Genomic DNA, 22,630 nt, shown 5'->3' with positions numbered 1-22,630 from the left:
ACTAAATTGATTTCTTTAATGGGAAGTGCTCTTCAGGAGATACCAACCTGTGTGGAGATGCATTAATAGGATTACAATGGAACCTTTTTATTTTGCTATATTTTTAATGGAGATTTTTAATGGAGATTTCCTGTTCTGACACGCCTGTGATACCCTGCTGGGCTGCATGTTGCGAGGGAAGCTCCCATGAGGAGAACGTCTTCCTCTGGAGATGGAGCTCATGAACTTGGGACCACTGCTGTGGTGAATCTGTCAAGCCATGGCTGCAGGGAACAGTCCAGGAATCCGGTGTTTCCCAAACCTCAAGGAAGAGCTCACCAGGCACTGCAGGCCAGCATAAGGCAGTGCATCCTGCTGGGAGCCGGCAGCACCCAGCCTATCTCTCCCTCCTCACCTGGACCCCATTCTGCCCTGGGCTGCAGCCCTCGGGTAGGGCATGGGAAAGCACCTCTGGAAAGGCAGGATTGAAGCGAGTGTGGGCACGGAGCAGGAGCAGGTGCGGGAGCTCAGGGCTCAGTGCAGCCGGTGCCCGGCCTGACCCAGCCCCGCCGGGTGTCGGGGCTGGTGCCGCTGCCGGGAGCCGAGCGCGGCCGCCGCGGTGGCAGCGCCGGAGGCCCCGACGTGCCCAGGAGCAGCGAGGGCTGGTGCCATGCACGGGTGGGTGGCTGGGCACCAGGATCAGCAGCCCTGGCCCTGGCAGCAGGGCAGTGAGGCTGGGTAACTGTGCTGGGCAGGGAAAAGGAGTGTTTGCCTTCTCTGGGCGAGCTGGAGTGCTGCGAGCAATAAGGCAGTTGCCTTCTTCAGCATAAGATAATTGACAGCTAATTGACTCTTTAAAAGTCACTATTTCCTTCCCCTGGGCAGGAGGAAGGTCCCTGGCACTGCTCTGGCTGCTCCTGCTGCTGTCATCCAAGCTCCCCAGGAGCATGGAGAAGATCTGGGGCTGGCTGGGCCCCCCAGGCCAGGGTGGCTGCAGCCCCCCAGTGCATTGGGGATTCGGCTCTGCCGTGACCCTGGCCCAGAACAGGGGCTTCGTGTGGCAATTGCTGACTCAGGGGTAGCTTCAGTGCACACTGAAACGTCTGTGTCAGAGCCGTGGGCTAATGTAAAGTGCTTCACAAGTCTGGCTGGCAAAGCTGAACCTTTTCTCGTGAAACGCCCAGGATTTATGTCTGTAAATAGAGAGGAGATGTGTAGGAGGCGTAACTGGTAACTGGAGGTTTACTCCTTGCAGCGGCTCTGCGGCCACCACAGGCGGTTCCTGCCCCGCTGAGGGTGGCTGTGGGGAACTGAGCCTTGGGGCTCCCCAGGGCTGTGCTGGAGGATGGATTCCAGGCCAGGCAGAGCAACCAGCTGCCCCTTGGCCCTGCTCACTGAGGGTGCTCTGCCCTGCAGCTCTGTCCCAGGCAGGGAAGTGGCAGAAGGTGCAGCAAATGCCCAGAGTCTGGAAAAGCTGCAAGTGAGGTGGGAAGAGCTTCTTGGCCGCGGCCCCACAGGCTGCCCTTCTCTTGTTGCACAGGCAGCAAAGCACAGGAGCCACCAGGGCTGCCCCTCGCTGGGTACTGGGTTGCCATCAGTACCTGGGCTTCGGTGGCTTTTGGGATGGGTGTCCCTGCCCTGCTGGGTCTCTGGTGGCCTGGCTGGCCAGCACGTGTGCTCAGCCTGGTGGCAGCTCCCCCCCCTCTCCCACTGGGATGCTGGAAAGTGCCTGCCCACAAAACGTGGTGGCCAGGTTGGAGCTGAGTATTGGTGGCTGGAGCCAACAGAGCCAGCTCTTCCACTGAGCGAGGTGATTGTGACCGGTCGGATAACACAGCTATGTCTGCTGGGATTATTGGTAATGCCCAAAGTGTTAAACGTGCAGCTTGTCCCAGGCTGAGTGCACAGCAAATGGGCAGAGCCACTGCGAGTCCTCTGTGGGAAAGTTCTTCAGAGGCAGGGAGTCAGAGAGGAATGACAGCAGCCCTGGGAGGGCTGGGACAGTGTAGGGGTTTATTGCTCCTGGTAGTGTGAACAGGTTTCTCTGGAAGGCTGGTGACAGCCCAGCAGAAGCTGCCGGGAGACCAGGCCTGGTGCCGAGCAGCACGGAGCCACACCAGGCCTGTGCAGGACACATCCCTCCCCACCATGTGCCGGGGACACGCGTGTCCTTTGGCTCAGGGAAGATGCAATCATGGCTGGATGGGAGCATTCCCTGGGGCACACCATGCCACCCCATGTACCCTGCACTGGGGCTGGGCATAGCAAAGGTCCGGCAGTGCCCCATGCCCTGTGAGCAGGCTGGAGGAGAGCATGGCCAGTCAGATAGCGCTGACCCAGGCTTTGCCTGATCTGAAAGAGCCATGGCCTCCCCAGGCACTGGGGGACACTCTGCTTCCCAGCCACAATTAGGGCAGCGTGGCTGTGAAACAGTGGCAGGAAAGGAGCTGAGCCACTGTGATTAATCCCCTTGTACCATTGTGTGCTGCAGCTGCCATGGCCGCCTCTGGCGCGGAACGAGCTGACCCCAGCTCTGCTTTGCTATAACCTCAATTTGCTGGAAACTTTCAGGGAACTTTCAAGTACAGAAAGAAACATTTCCTCTTGGAAGGCTTGTGGGAATGCAGTGCCCACTTTTGGAACCAGACCTGCTGATGTTGTTCCTGGCAGAGGGGACCAGGGCAGGCAGGAGCTCAGACTGGGGTGGGCATGACACGGTGCTGCTCTGTGATGGCAGCACAAGAGGTGTGGTGGGACATGGTGCCCCAGGACTGTAGGACGGGGCACAAGTAGGCACTCTGCTGCACACCATGGCACTGCTGCTTGGCATGAGGTTGCTCAGGGTACAGAACCCATTTGTTGCAGAGGCTGTGGTTATTTCCCTTCTGTGCAACTTTGGGTTTCTCCTGCTCCCTCCTGGTCGTGCTCCCTGGTGCTGCTGGCCCAGCCCCCCTGCAGGCAGCACTGCACCTCTGCTCTTGGCAAGCGCCAGAGATTTTATTGGCTGTTTGCTAACGGAGTTGGAAATTAACATGATTATTTTGCGTGGTAATTGGCAGGATGTTTGGTGAGGAGATCAAACTGCAGAGAAACTCCAAGTGAAGGGGGTTGACGAAGTAGAGCGTTGGGAGTAGTTAAATGGTGTGTTTAAGTGCCTTGAAGTGATCGTCTGCAACAGGGTCCCTGTGCTCTCCTGGCTGGGGACAGGCAGGGACAGGGCTGGCAGCCGAGCAGCCTGCACCCTTGAGGCACCAGCTGCTGGTGGCAGGCGCCCAGCGCCGTTCGTGTCCCCACAGACAATGGCGGGCGGAAGCTTTCCCTCCCACGGCGCCATACGGACAGGCTTCTGTCACCGTGCCACCGTGGGGAGAGGAATGTAAATGTGACAAGGCAGGTTCCTCTGAACTGTGTCCAAATACCTACCCCAGAACAGATTCTCCCTCTGGAAGGCAGCTGGCTCCAGGCTCTCAACTCTGCACACTCACAGTGCTCCCATTCCTCCCCCTGACTCCTGCAAACCTGCTGCTTGCTCCCAGCTGCCAGGGATGGATGCATGTAGGTGTAACTCCAGAGTCTGGCAGAGAACACGGTTCTTCTCCTTCACCCTAACTCTGTGCCCCACCTGCATGGAAGCCAAAGTCCTGGATTTATTTAGCAGCTCCTTCAACTGCCCCCAGCAGGCCCCTGGGCTGCATGTAACACCTGGGCAGACCAGCTTCTGTCAGGAGATAAACCTAGCTCAGCAAGGGGCCAGCTTTGGTGTCTGTCATGTTCAAAGGACACAGCCCCAGGAGTGTGCATCCTGCTGCCAGCCGTGCAGCTCGGCAGCACCCTGGTGTTGTCAGGCAGGGCACGGCAGGTCCTGCACATGAGACACAGGCAGCATCTGTTCCAGCAGCACAGGAGCCTTACCCCCTCTTACTTGCTGTTGCAGACATTTACCTCTGGACCAATGAGCTGGGAAGGTTTTCTTGCTCATTATTAGCCCAGCATTAGTATGCAGATGAAAATGCAAATCAGCCTAGATGAGACTTCCTGGACAGCAGTGCAAGTCAGGGATTTAATCCAGCCTGATCTTGGACACAGTATAAGCTCCTCAAAACCAGAACACGTAACCTGATGCAACAATTTCATCTCAATAAACCTCCCTGTCAACAAGCTGCAGGAGCCTTTGTTTGCCTTAGCAATGCTGTTCAGTCAGAGGTGAAGTGCTTGGCATCCCTCAGGAGATGCTGCTCAGTGCCCATGCTGGGAGCATCCCTGCTGTGCTGCCCCAGCAGCCCCAGCCCTGCCTGCCCTTTCCTCCTTCCACACTCCTGGGCTGTGCCACTTCCCCCCAAAAAACCCTGGTTGTGACCATGGGAAAGCCCCATTTCCAGTTCTGCTGGTCTCTTTCCAGGAACCCACCCAGGTGCTTGCTGCCCAGCAGGACGTTCTCTGAGCTGCACTGCAGTTCAGACTTAGGTGTATGAACCATGTGCCTCTCAGTTTTAGTATTTCATAATAAGAAACTAATTGTCATCTCTGTGCCAGGTTCTGGGATTTCTTCTGCTGAGTCCTGCCCACTTCCCTTCAGTATAGGGGCCAAGGCAGCAGAAGAGGCAACAAAGCCCCAGATTTTGATCAGAGCTTGCAGTGGCTCACACTGCCAGCTATGAGTCTCCAGTTCATGAACTGCCCAGCCTGAGGGCACTTGGGGCAGATCCAGGGTCCAGTGGCTGCTGGGGTTGACACTCCTGCCCTTGCCATGCCCGAGGTGCCACTTGCACCCCATGGCCTGGTCGGGGGATGACGTGTCAGCACTTGGAGATGACATCTCCTGTGCAGCAGGCTCCTTGGTGCAGTTGGCTGCTGCTCTGCAGGTGGCAGGAGAAGGGCAGGATGAGAGGGAAATTCTGGGCACAGCCAACCATCTGCTTCATCTGTGAGCACTTAATTAGCCTCTGTGTTAAACGCCCAGTTACCAGGAGCTGTACATAGGAGCTGTGGGGACAAGAAAACTTCTTCAGCAAGAAGAAGCAGGGAGGCTGTGAGCTTCCCAGACCTTCCTTCCAGAGCTGGAAAGCCTTCACACCAGGAGAGCGAGCCAAGAGATGCTAGCAGCACCAGGCAGCTGAGCACAGCCCTCACTGCTCCATCCTTGCGCATAAATTACCTCCAGGCTCTGAGCTAAACAAAGCCCCCTGAAATAATTCTGCATTTTAATAAAGTCAGCGTTAGTGCCACTGTTGTCCTTACAGAAAGGGAATTTGCATTTCTTTCTGCCAGCACGCCCTGCACAGCCGCAGCCTCCTGCTTCACCAAGGACAGAGTTACATTTTGTTGGTTAATCAGAGTAGCACCAGCGGTGCAGGGCAGAGCTGCTCCAACTCACACCGTCTCTCAACAGCCCCCCAGTGTGCAGGTTTGTTGAAGAGCAGTGCTGTCCAGACCACCTCTGCTGGTCCATCCCCCGGCCTCCCCCGCCTGCTGTCCTGCAGGCCCCCGCGGGACGGTCCCACCAGCCCCCCGAGGGGCCAACTGGCACTTGGGCATCTGCTTTGTGTTTCTGTAAAACCTGGAAAGACACAAACTGCAGCTTCTCCCTCCCAAGGGACAGGCATCCCCTGGGCTCAGAGCCTGCCACTTCCAGCAGACGGGACACGGTGAGCTGTGAGCGGCGTGATGGTGACGGGGACAGTGACAGCGCTTCCCATCCTGGGACCCTCTACAGCCCGGGCAGGTGGGCAGAGCCCAGCTGATGCTCCTTTCCCCTGTGATGGTCCCTTCACCACTCACATGCCTCTTCTCCACCCCTGGTGCTGGACACTTGGGTGATGAGGTTTTGGCCAGGCTGGAGGCCTCTGCCTTTTCCCAGGGGTGTGAGACTCAAGCACGAGCACGTCCTGCCAAGGGCTGTGGGGCTGCAGCAGGGCGAGGGATGCCTGGGCTCACCCTCTCTTCCGTCACAGTCCTGTGGGATTCCCCTGTCCCTCCGGCCCAGGATTGCGATGAGCTGAGCAGGGCTGGGGTGGTCCTGGAGCACCCCAGCTCCCAGCAGGGTGGGTGCAGGGGGTTGGCCGTGCCTCCTCGCACTCCCCCTCCTCCTCCTCTCTCCGTCCCACTCCCTCCACTCCAACAGCTTTGCCAGGGCCTCCCGTGGCTGGGAACGCTGTGATCGGAGCACTCAGCATGTTCAATTACTGTCAGTTAATGATGATTAATTTACAATTAAGGGCCTCTAAAGGGTAGTGTGTGTGTTAAATAAATATTGATCTTTCATTTGTGGCCACAGATATATTACCCAGTACGGGGAAGGCGGCGGTGCCAGGAGCGGGGCTGCCCGGGCTGCAGCGCCAGGCCCAGCCTCCTCCCCACGCAGCGTGTCCTGCCGGGGCTGGACGGGGACACCTGCCCGGGGTGTCCAGCAGCTCTGGGAGCCCGGGCTCAGCACAGCAGGCTGCTTGTGCAGCTCTTGGTTTCAGGCCTTGAGGCACAAGAACTGCCACTGCTCCATAGGACCGGCATTTTCTCCTCCTGTCATGTGTCTGCAACGTTTTCCTTACACCAGAGTGTTTCCTGACACCTACCTGACCCTTCTGTCGGTAATGAGCACGCTCTCCAAGATGTACTTTCCTAAAAACCTTTTATCAGTTACTTGCTAGCTACACAGCTCTCCACAGGTGCCAATTTTATCACTGTTTTTAACTTGCATTTCTAACTGCTCTGTTGGGCTACCAATGCATATCTCCACATTATCAATATTCACGTCTAGATCCAGACTAAGCTTCTGGAGACTCCTACGTGTGATGTGCCATGAGGCTCTTCCCAGGCCACCCCTCTTAGAGCACATCTGGAAATGCCACGTACAGCTGCTCCATAGACCCCAGATTGCAGCCCAAGCCTGAGCTGCCCTGCCTGGGAACCCACACAGTGTGAGGGCGAGGAAAACCACACCAGGCAGAGCGGGAGCATGAAAACCAGGGAACAGCAATGGTTGGGAACATTGGCAAGAAACAGTCATCTTCTTTGTATGATTTTTCTCCAGAGATACACATTTAGTGCATTTGCTGCCTTATCATACATTGCTGCATCCCATACACTGGCTGCATGGATACAAACATCCATGCAAAATCTTTTGCATCCATGTGACAGGACATTGACTGGCTCTGTGCATCTTCCCACACATCAGTGAGTGATGTCCACAGACCTGAGATTTCTTTTTCCTTAAATTCCTTCTAATTTCCCAATACCTGGTACTCAGGAGTCTAGAAAAATATCTTAACATGGTGCAATCCATTCCAAATAAATGAGGGCCACTACAACTGGCACCAGAGCTGGCACATCCTGGATGCTGGAGCTCGGCAGGGTTTCCACAGCAGCATAATACTCTCCCATCTGGGATTCCTTTTCTCATGTAGATGATTCAAGAGGTGGGAATGCCACCCCACACCACCTCCAGCTGCTTCTGAGTGACCTCTGGTCATTCTCAGCACTATCCCCTCGCCAGGAGCTAGGTTCCCTTCCCTCTGCAGTGCATTTCTTGGAAGCAAGCTCACAAGAATATTGTCTCTGGGTTTCTTTTTTATTTGAGGCATGTATTTAAAATGATGCTTTTGTTCCAAATGAATGAGTTGATTCATTCAGAAGTGCAGTTTCTGTTTTTGAATCAGCAGAGCTGTTTGTGCTCATAGTGTCCATAAAACTGTTATTTTAGTCCTGACACTGATGCTTATGAATAAAATTTAGATCTCATTCAGAAGTACATTAGCTGTAGCTATTTGGCTTCTTGTTAAAGCATTAATTTTTATTGAGAAGAGCACATTGCCAAGCAGCTCTTTCTGCATCTTGCAGCAAACTAAGTACCTCAAAGCACAGGCTCTGGTAGGGCCCAATGACAGCACATGGCCCCTCCCCAGGACCCTCAGGTCTAAACGTTCAGTTTGCAGCTGGCTTTGTTCTGCTGCTGGGTCACAGTGGGAATGTCTGGGTTACCCTGGGTGACCACGGGAGGCTGGAGCAGATGTCCGTGGCTCAGGAGGAGGTGTTGGGGGTCTGCCGGAGCCATCAGTAAGCCAGCAGGCATTGCTTATTCGTGATGGACTGGGTGTTGGGTGTACTGGAGCCAATTAGCTCTCCCATGTATTTATTGCACTTTTTTGCTAGAAGCAAGCTGTTAAATGTCAAAAATACTTTAGCATTTTAGCAGGAAGATCATTTTTTAATAGATTCCACCTACAAAAAGGAGCTGACTGGCAGAATATTAAACTCAGGGAGATTTATTTTTAATCCCTGCCTCCAAACAGCTTGAGATAACCATTTTTGCATTGCTCCTGGCTGATTAATATTGCTGTCCCTTGCCTGTCCTCCTCACTTGGTGCTGTGGCAGCTGTGGCCTCTCACATCCCATTAACCTTGTCTGCAGAAGGGACACCTGGCCAAACTGAAGAATTAGCACTTGTAATTAGGAATGTAAACATCAGACGCTGCCTGCTAACATCCACATTCCCCATCCCTGCCTTCTCCTGGAGCTTGTTAAGAAAGGATGCCTCCAGCCAGACCCTTCCCATCAGCAATTTCCCCCAGCCCAGCTTTCAGTAGTAATAACCAGATCAAACCACAAGCAACTTTGGTTCTTCAAGATCTGGAGGTGACATTTTGTCAGGGCTGGTTGCACCTAGCTGAACTCCAGAGAAGGGCATCAGCATTCAGTGGTGTTTGCCAGGACTGTGTGGTAAGTCTTGTTCTCTTCCTCAGAGGAGCTAATTGATGCCTGTGAGTTGTGTCTGGTACCAGCAATGGTTTTCTTCTTGATGGCCAAGGCTGTCCACTGGCTCTGTAAGTGAACAGCACAGCACCAAGCAGGGAGCTGAGTGTTTCTGCAGTGAAGCTACTGGAGATGGCACAGAGATGCCCTCTTGCCACCTTTGCCTGGGGTAATACTAGGTTTAATTTTTAGGCTAAGTAATATCTGTCTTTTCTCGGGATCAGTAATAACTCTCTGGTGCTGGATGGAGCAATTAAGTCATTGTTCATAATATGGTGGGTTCTGAAAATTAAGGTGACTTTATTTGTTTCTCAGTAATATAATGAGCTATTTTGAGTGATGCTAGATTTAATGGCTAAATCAATATGTGTATTTAGTGTTGGGCTTCATTTTAGCACTAAGTGACATGAGATAAGCAGACTTAGAGAGTGTTAATTGGTTTGTGTTTAGCATTTACACTAATCAGAGTGTGCAGTGCTGCCCAGGGCTCTTCAGCACTAGTAATTCTGTTTATCCAAACCAGGAGTTGTTTACTCTATTGACTGGAGTAGGATCAGGCTGTTTTTTCACTTACTTGACTGTTACACTGCATGTGTGAATTTAGCAGAATCCTGGCTAATTCTAAGCTGTGTGTATGTGTAAGGGGAAAGGATGGCTAAACAAACCCCAAGGAAAACAAAACACCAGGCACAATGTTACTATAGGAGGACTTCAGCATTGCAAGCAAACAGTGTTTATTTTCCCTTCGTGGCCAATGTATTTCTCTGCCTTCGTTTCCAAGATGTGCAGGGGGGAAGATGAGCTACTTTCCCCTTCCCAGCTCGCTGCCTGCTGCTATCAGGCCAGAGCTCCTGTTGTCCTGGTCACAGGAGGGATGCTCCAGCCCTGCCCAGCTCACAGCGCTGCCACGGCCTGGGCACAGGACACCTGGGATGTGCTCCCTGGGGGTCCTGCCCCACTGCAGGGTCTGTCCTGGGCACAAAAGCCTATGAGGTGCCAGAGGCCACCTCTGCAGTCATGGCTGAGCTGCTGGCCCGGGCTGGTGTCTGTCCGGCACCAACGGGAGCAGATGTCTGGGGAAGAGCCCATGGGAGCGTCCCGGGAGCCAAGGCCAGGGACAGCTCGCATGGCTCGGCTGCCTGCGGAGTGGCTTGGAAACAGCCTCGCCACTGCAGTGTTCCCATCACCTGGCTTGCTTTTAATGGAGTTGGTTTTGGATCATTTAGTTTTTATCTAAACATTTGCTTCCCAGCTGAGGTCTTGGATAGCGGAGCTCTGGCTTCCTGAGCCAGAGCTGGGTGCCTGGAAATAGAGCTGTCTGCTGGAAGCACTGACAACCAGCCCTTCCTGCTGCTGGAAGCTGCTCCTGCACCGTGCCCAGGCTCACCCCTCTGGCTCCAGAGCTCTCTCTGCTCCCCGGCCCCTGCAGCGGGGCAGGGGCTCCCACCAGTGCCTCGCACAGGGCCTGTGTTCCCTGGCCAGGACGCTCAGTGCGAGGTAGGGCAGGTACACAGGCTGCTCCTCCTGGCTGCTCTGGGCTGTACTAGAGGCAGAACGGGATGAAATCCGTTTTATTTTGTGAAATGCTATTGTATTGATTTCTGCCAAACACCCCCCTCGGCGGGTTGGGGTGCCCCCCCGGTGCTGCTGTGCAGGGCTCCGGGGGGAGCGGAGCCGCCGTTATCTGGAGCTGCAGCAGCGCTGTGACGGTCCCTGGGATGGCCGTTAAATCACTGCTGCGAGGGAGAGTGAAGGGATGTCACTCGAGCTCAGAGAGGAAGCTCTGCTGTACCGGTTGCACTGACTGTGTGATCCGAGTCAGAATGAGAATCATAAATCTTGATTATTCTCTGTCTCAGCTGATTTGAACCAAATGCCTTGGACAGGGATATAGTTCACATCTCGCTGAAAACTGCAAAAAAACTGATTAAATGTACAAACTGATATAAATAGCACTCTATCTGTGCTAATGCCCAAACTGTCACTGCTTGGGGAGAGGATCCTGCATGGATGGGGCTCTGCCCCAGCCCGGAACAGCTTCCTGGGTATTTTCAAAGGCAGCTTTCTCCCCACTGCCATTTATTTTGGTACTTTGTTCCTGTGATGCTGGCTGTTATTATGATGCTGTCAATTACAGATGGCATCTCTGATTCTGATTGCACTTTGCTTACAATTAAGCATCCTATAGAAAAATGGAAATGCCAGGTCATTAACATAAAGTAATAATATGGTAAACCATTCAATTATGGAGGAAAAAACATTTTGAATAATAAGGGTATTATATGCCTAAAAGACATTCAGATGCCACAGTATTACCATTTTTGCATACATAATCAATGAATTTAAACCCCAAAATAATCGACAGAAGCAAATAATAAATAGATGTGCCCTCGGTAACAGCCTGGGCAGCATTGCTCCCTCCTGAGGCAGAACAGCAGCTCCTGGATGGGAACGGAGGAGCCTGAACCATGCGGGCAGCTCAGGCTCCTCGGCAGGCACTTTAGGGAGTGCCTTGGCCACCATGGGGCTCATCTGATGCTGGGACCAGGACGGTGCCTTGTCATCTCCCTGTGCCTCGAGGGTGCCATGGGGACTTGGGAGCTGATGCAGCCACCTGCCTCTGGTGCCCAGCTGGGGAGATCAGGAGCTGCAGGGAAGAGGTGGGATGGGGATGGTGCCCTGGGGTTCTTTGCTGCCTGGTGTTGGACAGGACAGGCAGGGGGCTCTCTGCCCAGGGCATGGGCTGGTCTGCAGGGGCTGGATGCCCACACTGCCCTCTGTACATGTTGAAAAGTGGAATATTGTGTTTTGGACAGTTGAGATGTTAATGCAGTGGAGAAGATCTGGCCATCCAGTGTCTATGTGGAGGGATTTGGGACTGGCTTTGCGACCTCGAGCATCTGCTGTCACCTCTCGGCCGGAGCTTGTCCTCCTCCTCCTCCCCTTGCTGCCCGCGCGGACCTGTCTCGTCTACAACTTGAAACCTAACAAGAAGTTGCCCAGGTCTGAAGGCGCAGAAGGGCTGTGCTCCTGCCCCAGGCCAGCCAGGAGCCGCTGTGGCTCCACCGGAGGGTTTGTGTCAAACCTCTCTGTCCTCCTTCCCCCTGGCTGCAGAGCTCAGCCCCGAGGTGTGTACAGTTACTTTTGTTATTCAGCCTATCGCTCCCCTTCTTTGTTATTCAACCTATTCTGTAGTTATCGCTCCTCTGTTGTCCCTCCGTAACAATTCTCAGCCTTTTAGCGGTTGATTGCTCACCTATTACTCTGGCACTGTGTTAGGATAACATTCAGACGCATTTGAAGAGTGGAATTTATTTACTGTTTTCCCTGAAAAGCTTTTAGCATGATACAGCAGCAGCGCTTTCACTTAGGTAGCCATGATTGTCGGTTTTTTTCCTGGTAGAAGTAAATTTTCCAGAAGATGAAAAAAGGCTTCCCACAATGTATATGAGCACTACATTTTGGTATTCTCTTTTCATGATCTTCCTTGTCAGAAAAAGGCCCACCTTTGGCAATTGGGAATAGTTTAGACTGCCCAGTTGAATCACACCAATGTTTGAAGTGAACTGGACTGTGTACAGCTCTCTTTCTCAGTTGTATCTTTCCCATATCAAGCTGGTTTTTACATTCTCCCTCCATGACAGTGGAAAATGAATGAACTGATACTCGGGGGACTTGTACCCTTATGCTGAAGGGAAATCTGAACTCGTAACAGTCTGCCTTGACTTGAACATCCTCAGCCAAAGGAGGTAGGACTTACTTGCCCTGCCTCCCTAGTGGGTCCCTGCTCCAGCATGTGTGTGCCACTCTGGTGCTGCTCAGCTGTACCTGTGATAGATACAGGACTTAAATCTGGTAGATGACACCCAGATATTCCCAGGGAACAGCATCGCAGCACTTCTGTAGAGAATGGTAGTGAGGCTTAGTCAAAACAATTTTGACTGCAGTTGGGTTGGAAATATGCATTTCCAGCCTTTTTCACAACCTGTTTCATGGCTGAGTGATGACCAACAATAAATCCCATGCTAATGTCAGAGAGATCAGGCCAAACTTATGCCTGGTGAAGCAATGCCACAGTGAACAGGCATCTCCATCCACAGGACTGGAGTGGTGCTGGGGCTGTCTATGAGCCACTCAAGATGGTGTGTGCTGGTGCAGACCTGCCAGGCACGTCCAGCTGTGCTGGGAGCCTGCAGAGCTCTGCTGGCCTTTCTAGAGGAGCTGTTGGCCATCAGTCAGCTTGGGAGGAGCACACCACCCCTGCACTTGCCATGGCATGTGTGGGGAGGAAGGTGGGCAAGGGCACTATTCATTTGGAAAGCAGTGAAATCACAGCAGCACTGTCTAACCTGGGACTGTCTAGCCCATGTGAGAGCAGCACAGTCAGATGGGCAAGCGATTTTTGGCAAGAGGCAACAGCAATACGCTGGAGGAGATCCACTTGAGAGAAGAACAGAAAAAAGCAAGATTTAGCATTAAGATAATAATTTCAGATTGCATTGTGTGAGTATCAACAATCTATATCCATGAGAGTCTTTGGGGAACACAATGTTGTAAGAGCTATCTGAGCCAGCCTGAAAAACGAGGGTTATTTTTAATTGCAACTGAATGGATCTAACCTTGTGATGGCTGTTCACAAAGCATTGCTGGATTAGTACAGGTTCCATAGTTGCTTCTGCTAAAAGACTTTAATGGATCAGCTTAGTTCTCTGTTCCATGATTATAGCATTCTTACCATCTATCATGCATGAGCCAGATGGTCCCAGTGAAATCAGAGCATATTTATATTTTTGTCTGTTACTCAGCCAGCTGCCCACTGATTTTGTTGTGTAGTGGTAGGAGGAGAGAAGCCTTCCTGTGTGAGGCTCACCCACCTCTTCCCCTGGCCCGGGTATCTCCCCACCTCCTAAATCCCATCAGAGGAACCAGGGCAGGGTTCTGTCCCCAGGGCTGCCCAGACCGTGGCACTGTCTCCTGGCGCGGATTCAGCCGCTTCCCGGTGCATGAGGAAGGTGGGTGGGGGGTGTTTTCCGTTCTGTCGGCGATAAGAGCCATTAAGAAGGTACAAGCACTAAAGAGATCCTGAGCGATGCCTATAAAACCTCTGAATCCCTGACAGAATCAATAGTGGGCTCTCAGGAGTGAATTCTTATCCAGGCCAACTTAAGCACGTGCCAATGAGCCATTAAAGATTCTGCATTTTGTGGAGACACAATCATTTTCTTTGCAATTGTTGGACTACAGACTGGGTGAGATGAAAAATCACACTGGAACGACCGTATTCCATAGGCATTTTGGCCTGCATCTGGGAGAGCACCTCGGATGATGCTGGCGGGCACATCACTCCCCCAGGCATGTTCCCAGCTGGCACCGGTTGGTGGTGCCCTGAGAGCCTGAGCTGCCTGCACCAGTGCCAAGGAGGGGTGTGGGGGGGCACAGACCCCTCTGCAATGAAAGCAGAAGTGGAGGAGCAGGAGAGGGATGGAGGGAGCAGGGGAGCAATGCCCTGTGGAAGGTCCTAGGGGTGGCACCAGGGATTCAGCTGAACCTCTGCAATACTCTGAGTGGTTTCAATGGCCTGTGAGCAGGAGCTTGGGGGGGGGCCCAGGCAGTGGGTCTGGGCTGCCAAGCTGCCTCCAGCCAGGCTTGGGCCCTGTGCCCTGCTGGGCACACTTGTTTCCTCTTGGATAACTTGGCTATTGACACAATTTCCAATTTGGCTTTTTGGTCACCATGGCAACTCAATGCTGCCAGTCTGGGATCAGCTCCTGTGGTTAGTCACTCGGTTAGTACCTGTGTTGGTATGGCAACATGGGACCCTGCTCTGTCCTGCTGCCCGGCTGGGGCGCACAGCCGGGCCAGCGGGGGGCACAGTGGCCCTGCCCAACTCTCCTGAGCCCTGGCTGCTCATTGCTGCTCTGGCTGTAGTGTCCAGGGGTCCCATGTCCTGCATGGCCCAGGAGGAGCTTTTCAGGGACCTGGCAGGAAAGGGGGCTGATGCAGAGCAAGAAGCGTCCTCACAGTCTCAAACTGCCCCTCATGAGTGTTCTGCATGGACACCAAGTGGCTTTGGAAATCTGGGACAAAGGGAAGCTGCTTGTCTTGGAGAGGGAAACCAACAGTTCCAGGCAGCCCTTAATTTTGGGCACTTAGTTCTGCAAGAGCAGAGCTCAAGTCACAGAGCAGGGGAGTTCACCCCCTTCTCCCACAGCTGGCAGAGTCCCACCAGCTCCCAAACCATGAAACTGTTTCAGTGAGTCTCTAGGGGAGATGTGTTTTGTTTTAGCTCCAGACTGAACTGGCATCCGCTTTTCTGAAAGTGCTTGACAATTTGCCTTTAATGTTTTTTTTAACAGACATGTGCAAGCCATTTGAATTAGAGCAGTATGAATCTATTAGACAGCAACAGATGCAAGTTTTGTGTCTCTTATTAGAAGGGATTGGATTCTGAGGTTTAGTGATGTGCAAAGGATTGGACTTTGGAGAGATTAAAATTATTTTCAGCGTTAAGCACAATATTTTGAAGCTAATGCACTCAGTCTTGAATATAGATTCACAGACCGAGAAGATTATGAAACATTAAACCTATGTAAATTCAGCAGTAAATTTATGTTTGAACAAATTCAACAAGAGATTTGACTTGGGGGCTTACAGCAAATAGGTTCTGCTTTTAATGCGTCTTGCAGCCTTCAGTTGCAATGCTGAAGTCCCATGCCTGCTGAATTACTGGCAGGTCACAGTTGACGGCTCAAGCAATTATACTGGAATGCGTTAATAATAAAAAGGAAAATTACTTCATGTTTGTCTTTTCAGAAGACAAAAGCAGATGTTTGCTCCACCCTGAGGAGCAGCAGAGATGAGCTCCAAGGGCAGGTGACACTGTTGCAGCACCTGGCCATCACCTCCTTTGCGTAGCAATTGTGCAAATCCGTGTCCTCCTCTGTGGTTCTCCAAGCCCTGGGAGTTGCTGTGAACTTTCTTCTCTTGTTGAGGACATGAAAATACAGTTAACAAAGACTCTTTTTGAGTGGGATTGCAGGAAACCTGCAACATTGTGAGCAAGCTGCCTACACAGAGATAAATGACAGCTGTGACTGAAGGAATAAACAAGATAATCTGGATTTAAATAAACCACAAGGGGATTTTGGCAACATGCAAATTCACAAATTTACAAAATGTATCCTTTGAAAATAAAGAGCTTGTCTGAAGCCAGCAGTTAAGAACAATTACTGCAGCACATTTTCCCAATGAGGACTTAGAGCTGGCCTTTGCCACAGACCGGAGCTGGGAGCCAGATGTCCTGCCTGTCACCGCACTGTGCCTGGGGCTGCTTCTGTGAACAGAGCAAAAACACTGGAAGATGGAGGCCATCAGAGTGGGGGGCTGCAGGGGTGCTGGGGCCCTGCAGAGCAGCCTGGCTCTCCTTATTCCTCAGTGCTGTGGCCTGGAGCTGAGCAGGAAAGGAGAGGAATATCAAAATCCCAAGCAAGCACCCAACAATACATATCTGATTATCTGCTGGAAGGACCATGTAATTTCTGGATCCAAGCCCAGGAGGGGCAATAATCATTTCCTTATGACATTGTACAGTGCAGGGATGTGCTGCCAACATGTGTGAAGAGCTCCTGTCACTGCCTGCAGGAGGCATTAATGCTGGCTGGTGGTGGAGCTCCTTCCAGGGTAAATGCCTTGGTGCCATTGCCCCCCTTTCTCAGGTGGGTCATGATGGAGAGACAGGTCGTGAGTAGAGAGGAGTGGCAGAGCCAAGACTAGACGTTCCTTCCAGCACTTCATCCCCTGGGCAGCTCTCCGAGGTACTCAGCAGCACAGTGACTCCTCTTCAACAACCAGCCTGGTATTGGAAGGCAAACAGGCGCTGTGAGAAGAACCAAAGTGTGTCCCAGAGGCTGGACAGTCCTCTCCAGCAGCAAAGCCCTGGCCCAGCATGGCAGAGCTCTGCAGCAACCACTGGAGAAGCACGATCTAGAGCGTCGTATCCTGCCCAAGCACACAGAGCTGGTTGGAATGCGTGTGGTTGAGGCAGAGCACATGGCAGCTCTGTGAAGGTTAACTGCACTGAGGAGTGCTCCTGCTGTGCCAGAGAGACAGCTGCTCCAGGTTTAACACCCTATTCTCAGCAGCAAGAGCTGGCACAGCTATGTTGAGCAGCAAGACGTGCTGCGTGAGGGGTTGCAGGCTTCAGCCCCCTCCACAGCTGCCTGTGCAGGGTGGGGGCTCAGCAAGGCACCCCTGTGCCCAGGAAAGGCAGCACCTAGAAAGTAACTCTGAAATAAGGCAGAGCTTGGGGAAAAGCATTTTGGCATGTGCAGCCCAGAGCTGCAGCAGTTCTGGTGCTCTGCAGGGCTGGGGATGTCTCGAGGACACTGCAGCTCCCAATATGCAGCTCCTAAACTCTACTGCAAAAGCTGAATCTGCTTTTCCTCCTCTTTTTCTTGATCACTACTTCCCTCCTGCATCTCTCCTCAGTGCCAACCTATCTTTCCATTTGTCTTTATTGTGCGTGGACTCAAACACAAGTCTTAAATGTGGCAACACTTTCTGATTATTGGCTCTGCAATTTCTCAGCTCCTGTTTATAGTGGTAACATCATCTGAAGGGGCTGTTGTAATTAATAGTTTGCTCGTGCTTCTTTTATAAACCCCTGGTGTGTTTGTTTTATAGTTGAATATCAGTCTTCAACTTGCTTCCAGTGTATTGTCTGAAGCGTCCCCACCACAGAGAAAAGGCTTAGAGGTTTGGGTTTTTTTTGCAATAGCTTATTGAAACCATAATTTAAAGTAAAAGCTAAGTAAGTATAATTTTAAAAACAAGACAATTGTCTTGCCCTGACCTTAGAACAGAGCGGACCAAAATCCTGGTTTACGAAGCTGTCCATGAAGACTGTTACCATGGCATGGTGGGGTCTGGAGGGAGAAGGGGACCCTCCTCTTGCTGTCATCAGCCCCTGCCACCAGTGGTGGGGCAGAGCAGCAGAATGGGTGGAGAGCAGCAGTGCTTCCTCTGAGTTCTGATTATTTTTAATCTCTGAAAGCATTGTCATCCAAAACCCCACAAATCATAGACCTGGCCTGTAACACAGAGCCAGTGAAGGCTGATTGCAAAGCCTGAACCTTGGCATGAGGGGCAGGGGTCCAGCCAGCCCTGCAGGCTCTGAGCCTTCAGTGCAAGAGTCCACAGGCACTTCTCTGCAGAACAGCATCTTGTCAGCTAGAATAAACCAGAGACAAAGATATATTATAGAAAAACAAGCTAGTGGCTGTGACTAGACCAATTCTCTCTGCAGCTGAGGTGCTGAGCAGCTGTGATGTTGGTACCTGACCCCCTGGAGCCCCTGGCTCCCTGAGATCTCTGTTGCAGGGTAGAGGTGCTGGTGAGGCCACTCTCCAGGGGACCTGGCCATGCTGAGGGTCCCCTCCAGCCCTGTTGTCTGAGAACCCACGTTTCTAGTCCAGCACAGCTTCTAGCAGCTCATAATCACTGCGTTTTGACATTTGCCAGCCTGCTGCATGCTGCCAGGGTGTCTGACTCAGAGGAGCACACAGCAGCCAGCGCTGCCTGTGCTGGTCCCTCCTGCCCAGGCGGTTGCACAGGGAACAGCTTATCCTGCCAGAGCACAAATGTGTGTGGAGCTGCTGGGCGGCTCCAGGGTGGGGAGTGCTGCTGGGGACTTGTCTGCGGCCCAGCACCATTCCCAAGGTGGAAGGACTTTTACACGCTGCTCCTTTCCTGCTGTCCAGGCCACTGTGCTCTCAGCTGACGCCCTCCACTCAAACATCAGAGCTGCTGCTTCATCTTCCCGCAGCCACGTGCCAGGAACTCTCTGCCACCCCGTTGGTCCCAGCTGACCCTCGTCTCAGCACTGATCCAAGCTCCAAGCAGCAGTGGTAGCCCCAGGTCAGTCCCCCAGAGCTTCATTCGTGTTTTCAGCTGAGGCCCAAAGAAGGCCCTGGCCTGGAAGGGATGCAGCCACCCTGCACGTCGGGAAGGCAGCTCTGGAGGGACGTGATGCTGGAGGGATGAGCTCCCTGGCAGGGCATGGCCACGGCAGCACCGGCCCTGGAAGGGGTGAGCTGGAGCCCCTTTAAGCCCCTTGGCCAGGGCCCAGATCGAGATTTCTCCACAGTGAAGATGCTGAAGGCAGAAGAGGGGGAGCCACAGGGCCCTGCTTGGCACCCAAACCCACTGAGGGCACAAGCAGCCATGGCACCACCAAACCCACCTTCGCTCTTGCCCCGGCAGGAGACGCGGCACGTCCTCCTGCAGCACCGCGGCAGAACAAGCCCTGTGGATGGATTACACAGACAAGGAGGGTCCCAGCAGTCGCAAGTGCACGGCAACACTGAAAGAGGCCAGACTGATGGCTCACCATCCGCCATGTCTGCTCCAGACTTGGCCAGTGCTGGAGGTGCTTCCTGGAAGCTTCGAGTCACTCCTGCCTCCAGGAACTGTCCTCGGGCCAAATTAGCCAACAACAGATCAAGCAAACTGTGCTTGGTGTGAGTGTGCCTAGGCATGAGTATTTGCCAGGCTTAAGACAAAAGCCATTCTTAAAGCACACTTAAAAAGCAGTCAGTGCTGTGCCTGTAAAGCCTCTGAACAGGTAGAGGGCAGGTATGGAACCCAATGCCCAGAATCCAGCTGTGGCAGGAGGGCTTGTGGCCTTCTGGGCTCTCCAGCACCAGGCAGCTGAGGAGGCATGAAAGAGGCTGTGATGCTTTTGCAGGTAATGACACTTCATACCTTCCAGGTTGTTATCATACTCTTTAACTGGGGGCAGCTGGGACAAGCATTTACCTCTTCATTTTCTTAGATATAAATGCTATCTTGCTGCAGTTTCATTTTACAGTATGGTAATATGCTATCCAGGAAAGTCTTACTACCTGCTAATTTATCCAGTAGGCAAATTCCTTTTGGCTAATAAAAGTGCTTGCACAGGAAGCTCAAAACCCAGCAGCAATTAATTATTGACAGAGCATGTGAATTAGAGATAAAAGAAAAGTCATTCATTCTCACACACAAGATAGTAAATAAATTTAATTATTGTACTAGAAGCAAGGGATCTTATTCTGTATTAAGTTTTATTAGCTGAGACATTTAAAAGCATGTCATCATAACAAAAAGGTCTTGTGTAATCCTAACTGCACCACTCTGGTACAAGGCTCTGAAGTGAATAGGCTTAATTGAGCAAATGGAAGCAGATGGCTTGCTGAACAGACAGGTATTGTACAGGTTTATTGTCAATTAACTTTTGTCTACATGTGCCTATGGCGAATTGACTGTATAATGTGTTCCCAAGGCAAATTTAGCACTCCAGGTGCCCATTGTGTCCAGGGTCTGAGAAGAAACAAATCCAGAAGTGCTTTGGTCCCTTGGACCTGCAGGTGTAGCAGCATTCCTCCTCCTGAACATCCCACCAACACCTGCATGACCAGGGTGTCCACCTGTGCCTGGCCCCTTGCTAACCACCCCTCCTCTGCTTCTGCACAGGAATGTGATGCCCAAGACATTGGACGGCCAGATCACCATGGAGAAGACCCCCAGCTACTTTGTGACTAACGAGGCCCCCAGGCGCATTCACTCTATGGCCAAGGACACGAAGCTGATCGTGGTGGTGAGGAACCCAGTCACCAGGGCCATCTCAGACTACACGCAGACACTCTCCAAGAAGCCAGAAATCCCCACCTTCGAGGTGCTGGCCTTCAAGAACCGGACCCTGGGGCTGATCGATGCTTCCTGGAGCGCAATCCGCATTGGGATCTATGCCCTGCACTTGGAGAACTGGCTCCAGTACTTCCCCCTCTCCCAAATCCTTTTTGTCAGTGGAGAAAGGCTCATCACTGACCCAGCAGGGGAAATGGCCAAGGTCCAGGACTTCTTAGGCCTCAAGAGGATTGTGACAGAGAAACATTTTTATTTTAATAAAACCAAGGGGTTCCCCTGTCTAAAGAAGCCAGAGGACAGCAGTGCTCCCCGGTGCCTGGGCAAGTCCAAGGGTCGAACTCACCCCAAAATAGACCCAGATGTCATCCACAGACTGCGGAAGTTTTACAAACCCTTCAATGTCATGTTTTACCAAATGACGGGCCAAGATTTCCAGTGGGAGCAGGAAGAAAGCGATAAGTAGATCCATGAAATCAGAAAAAAAGCTCTTTTCTTTTTCAGATGTGGATCATCATTAGAGACCCAAAACTCACTGAGGGCTCAAAGCTCAGCTGTGTGAGCCCAAGACTCCTGCGCTACCAGGGATGCACCGAAGCCTCCCCGCGTTTCCAGCTCTGAAACCTTAGTGGCACATCACCTCAGGTTGCACTGGGCTCTCCCCCGTGATGGCAGGGGATGAGGGGATGGGTGGGAGCGAGGAGGAGGCAAAGGGCAAGGGGCTCCTTGGGGTGGTGGGATGCTTCATGTCACCACTTTGCTGCTGGTGTCTGCCTGGCGGGCAGGACCAGCCCCTCCTCCTAGGGCCAGCTGAGTGGGAAGGTGGCCCACAAAACCCAGCAGCACTGGGACAAATCCACTGATGTGATTTCTCCTGCCCTGGCTTTTAGTTTTCCCCAAACAGCAGCATCAGGTCTGGTAAGTTCAGGACATGTGCATTCACTGGCACACTGGTATTTGTGTGTGGCAGGAAAAAAGCCAGTTATGCTGCAAAGGAACTATGGACAGAAACTTCATTTGCACCAGATGTTTCAATTACTTGTTGCACTAAAACTAGTATTTACCAAGTGCCACAGAACACCTGGGCCAGATTCTCCTCCAATGGATGGGCATAACTTCAGTACTGGAAGAGAGTCGTTCCTGCTCTGCTGGGATGCCCAGCGAGACCAGACCTGGGGCTCCCCCAGGCCCCTCCTGGAAGCTGTGCTGAGGACCATTCCCAGGCACCTGCTCAGAGCAAGCTGGGGGCTCACTGCCCAGCTGGGCTGCCAAGGCACAGTGTGGAGCTGCACAAGGTCGTGCTGTACCCTGCCCCGCTGTTTGGAGCTAGGAATTCCTGGTGGGAACAGAGAGGGTGACAGCAGGGAGCCAACAGTCCCTGCTAACGTCATGTCAGCTCCTATTAGCCTGATTAGATTTAAAAACAGCTCCTGACATAACACAGTTTTTCACAGACCCACAAATCCCCAAATTACATAAAAATTGGAAGTATATAATAGGAATAATTTTACAGTGTTTTACACATGATGAAAACTTCAGATCAGCTCCAAAGTGAAAACTGTTGCGACACAATTTGGTGCAAGCTGCTCAATGGATCCAGCTGGAGGATGAGGGGCTCATCAAGGCCCAGGGTCCAGGCTCCTCACCAGAGGGATATCCAGAAATGTTTCCCTGTTCCCAGCATGCTGCAGCCCTGGCAAAGTGGCTGCCCTGACGGTGCTGAGTTGAATCTGCCCATGGAGATGGTGGGACCAGTGGCCCTGGCTGCCTGTCGGAGGGGCTTGGCTCTGGTGGGACACTGTCCCAGCTCATGGCGTGGCCAGGACCTGGCAGGTTGGTGGCCGTGTGTGACTGTGGCTGTTACTGCTATCCATGCGGCATCACCTCCACAGCCAAAGCTTAGACTCTCTCTACCCCTTTCCACAGTCTAACCAGGAGCAGTTTTTCTCCAAGCAAGGTCTCCTTGCAATTGAGAGAGCCCCTGAGACCCCCCATTCCAGAAGGTCTCCCTCATACCCCAGTCTTGGTCTGCTCTGCTCTGTGTCTCCCTGGGCAGCTCAGGACAGCTTCTGGTCACTGTCATCAAGCCACCGTCACTTTTCTCATCGTGTCCATTGCTGGAGGCGCAGGAGATCTGAAAACATGTTTGAGCATGACAATCCAATGGAGCACCCATGAGGGCAGTCATGGCCGGGATGTCTGTCCTGCTCTGGGACAGAGCACAGT

General features: G+C 52.5%; 1 protein-coding gene across 1 annotated transcript in view; it reads left to right on the top strand.

Moving 5' to 3' along the window:
• Nucleotides 1–20,870, top strand: part of HS3ST4 (heparan sulfate-glucosamine 3-sulfotransferase 4) — a 52,161-nt gene extending 31,291 nt beyond the window's left edge. Inside the window, exon 2 of the mRNA XM_051632274.1 lies at nt 20,234–20,870. Coding sequence (XP_051488234.1) covers nt 20,234–20,870 — 637 coding nt within the window. The remainder of the gene's footprint in view (nt 1–20,233) is intronic.
• The last annotated feature ends 1,760 nt before the right edge of the window (nt 20,871–22,630 follow it).

This window comes from Apus apus, chromosome 14 (genome assembly GCF_020740795.1).
Source record: "Apus apus isolate bApuApu2 chromosome 14, bApuApu2.pri.cur, whole genome shotgun sequence".
Classification (NCBI taxonomy): Eukaryota; Metazoa; Chordata; class Aves; order Apodiformes; family Apodidae; genus Apus; species Apus apus.
Note: the sequence above shows the minus strand (reverse complement) of the source record. Positions and strands in the feature narration are given on the sequence as shown.